Source organism: Galeopterus variegatus, unplaced genomic scaffold, assembly GCF_000696425.1.
Source record: "Galeopterus variegatus unplaced genomic scaffold, G_variegatus-3.0.2 Scaffold7880, whole genome shotgun sequence".
Lineage (NCBI taxonomy): Eukaryota > Metazoa > Chordata > Mammalia > Dermoptera > Cynocephalidae > Galeopterus > Galeopterus variegatus.
In genome coordinates this window covers 77,264-80,087 of record NW_007733991.1, presented here as the reverse complement: position 1 = coordinate 80,087, position 2,824 = coordinate 77,264, and the positions used below count along the sequence as shown (strand labels likewise).

Genomic DNA, 2,824 nt, shown 5'->3' with positions numbered 1-2,824 from the left:
CCAAGCACATTCTGTGAGGAACCAGTAGAAAACTGACACATATTAAGCAGTGAGGTTAGTCAAACTTTTAAAAAACTTCTATACATTTTTCATCTTAAAAGTTAGATGCATCTTTTATTAAAAAATAATATTCAGAACAATGATAAATATTCCCTAAACCTGCCTTCTTAAAAACTTTTCAAAGCTAATATATTTAGGAGGAAAGAGGCAAAACCTAAGATAGTTTTGTTTGTAATTCCTTCAGTTACAAAATAATTTGACAAATATCTAAATGTAACGTTTTCAGCTAGAAAAGAGAAACTCAGGGAAAAAAAATATGATCTTCTTACTGGTTTAGGTTTCCATTTAGATTTGAAAATATGAATTAAACAGTGAGTACATGATTTCTTTACGATCCTTCAGCTTAACAAAGTTAATTCTGACACTGACTCAACTTTCAAGGATATGAACAACTGGTAGCTTAGGGGAATTAAACTGTTTCCAAAAGGACAGTTTATTTCTGAGAACAAAGGTATAACAACTTTGTGATGAAAAATTAAAAATAAGAATTCCCTAGAAGAATACACTAATACTTATTTCAATCCGAGTACCTAATTCCTGTTGGTGTAGCTGCTTCATAGGGAAACATTTCCTTAAGGATATCCCTTTCTACTCTTCTCTCCTCTGTTTTTTCTCCCACCTAATGAGAAACAAACAAACCACAAGTTAAAACTTAGTGTAAATGTGCAGTAATTCAAACATAACTTTAAATAGAAGTTTTAGAGAAAAAAATGGCCTTAATAATCTGTCCCAGTTTTTACAATTGCTGTTTCTATCATCATCTAGATATCCACACCCTTCCAAGGCTCTCTTCAAATTTCTCCAATATGAAGATATCTTAATGTGGTTATTATGGGAAAACTGCCACACATTCAAATAAATGAAAAACAAAACAAAACAAAAAATCCAGTATCCTAATATAGTACTGTAAATCTCCCACTGATTTTCCATGTTTTTCCATAATGAAACATTAAGAGTACAACGTGTATTCCTTGGTTAAGAATTGTATAATAAAATAAATGATCACATATAGAAGATATCCAATTAACATGGACCTTTAACAAATTTTAGTACAATGTTTTAAGTCAATGCAATCTCCCAGATCTAAAAAACATAATTTTTTAGCTTGACTCTTTTGCTGTGTTTACCTTTCTGCCCAGATCAAAATAAATATTTCATCTCCTTTGGTAAAGATTCATTAAAATTATAATGCACCATGCAGTTAGTACATTAAAGCTTAATTATACAGGAGTTAACCAATTCGAGCACCATATAAAGTCATTTTAAAGTTCCATTATTTGACCTTTCAATGACAGATAGTGTAACTTGCCCTCACAGTCCAGAAGCACTTTCTAACTTGCATCCATGACAAACAAAACATGTTATAAGCAGCACACAAATGACCACTCCCTTTGAAAACTGTAACTTAACAGGCATACAGTAGCAAGAAGACAGTATTAGCATGTCATATTATATTAGTTGATTTCCATTTCCACTAATAAGTGTCTTTAAAGTAATATATGCATATATATATATACACACACACACACACACACACACACACATACACCACCCAATAAAGAAAACTCTGCTCCCTCCCACTCCAAAAAAACAAATATATTAGTTGATTTCCATTTCCACTAATAAGTGTCTTTAAAGTAATATATGCATATATATACACACACACACACACACATACACCACCCAATAAAGAAAACTCTGCTCCCTCCCACTCCAAAAAAACAAGTATAAATATTTTCTCTTTGAAAGATCAATGGTAGTAGCATCGATCTAAATTTTATTCATTTACTTCAGCTCTTGTCAATGGTTTCTTTGGTGTTCTTCTGGGTATGTCTGAGAACTCAGTGATTGGCAGAATAGGAGCTGCATGCTTGAAATTTCCAGTCACCCTATTGACAACCTGCCAAGATTCAAATTATTCAGACTCAGAATTATCCAAACATAACAAAGACACTTAAAAAGAAAAGAAAAAGATACTCTTTCTGTAATACCTGAAACTTTCCCTTAATAAAAATTTAGGCAACAGAACCTAGAAACAAATGAATCCAGTGTTTCACATGTGAAGCCTTATCATTCTTTAAATATTTTATCAAAAAAGTATTCTTATATTACTTAGGATTCTTGTACAATGAGTTAAATTTATTTAAATAAGTTGGTTATTGAAAAATTCTAAAATTCAGAACTATATGGGGAAAATCAGTTTAAAATGTTTAAAAACAGTAGATTTGAGATTTGCCAAAATTCACCACCTCCCCAATTCTAATTAAAGGGTAATTTACAAAGAATACCACTTGTACAATTTATGAAACATATTTACTAAGGTTTCGTTGCTTGAAGCCATTATAGTTTCAGCTATGGGAGTACTCTCTGAAATTACTGCACCATCTATACGAAAATGTTCTGAAGTTTCCACCTGTTAGTTTGAAAACAAAACAAAAACAATAAATACAAAATAATCACTAAAACCCTACCAATCTGAAAACCCATTTCTAAGCAATAAGCCTTGCATCACCCTTTTCCTTGGAGTTCTTCTTGACCCTCTTGTAGATTCCCTAGTTAATGCCTGCAGAGGTCCGCCTTTTGAAGATCCACTTGTCCATTCAGTCTCAGTTATTCCAGCTTGAGAATAGCTCTAGTCAAGCATTGACACATTAAAAAGTCATATTCTAACATCAAAAACCTTAATAATGACCATATATTAGTACACTGAGAAGCCATGAAAAGTCTCCAAATGCCAATATTTGCAAACAATCCTATGCCCTCA

General features: G+C 32.0%; 1 protein-coding gene across 1 annotated transcript in view; it reads right to left on the bottom strand.

Moving 5' to 3' along the window:
• LOC103607937 (lamina-associated polypeptide 2, isoforms beta/gamma) overlaps positions 1 to 2,824 on the bottom strand; it is a 22,984-nt gene that overhangs the window by 2,040 nt on the left and 18,120 nt on the right. The window contains exons 4-6 of the mRNA XM_008592393.1: positions 2,573 to 2,692; positions 2,378 to 2,473; positions 591 to 679 (exon numbers count right to left, since the gene is read on the bottom strand). Of these exons, the coding sequence (XP_008590615.1) occupies positions 591 to 679; positions 2,378 to 2,473; positions 2,573 to 2,692 (305 nt within the window). The remainder of the gene's footprint in view (positions 1 to 590; positions 680 to 2,377; positions 2,474 to 2,572; positions 2,693 to 2,824) is intronic.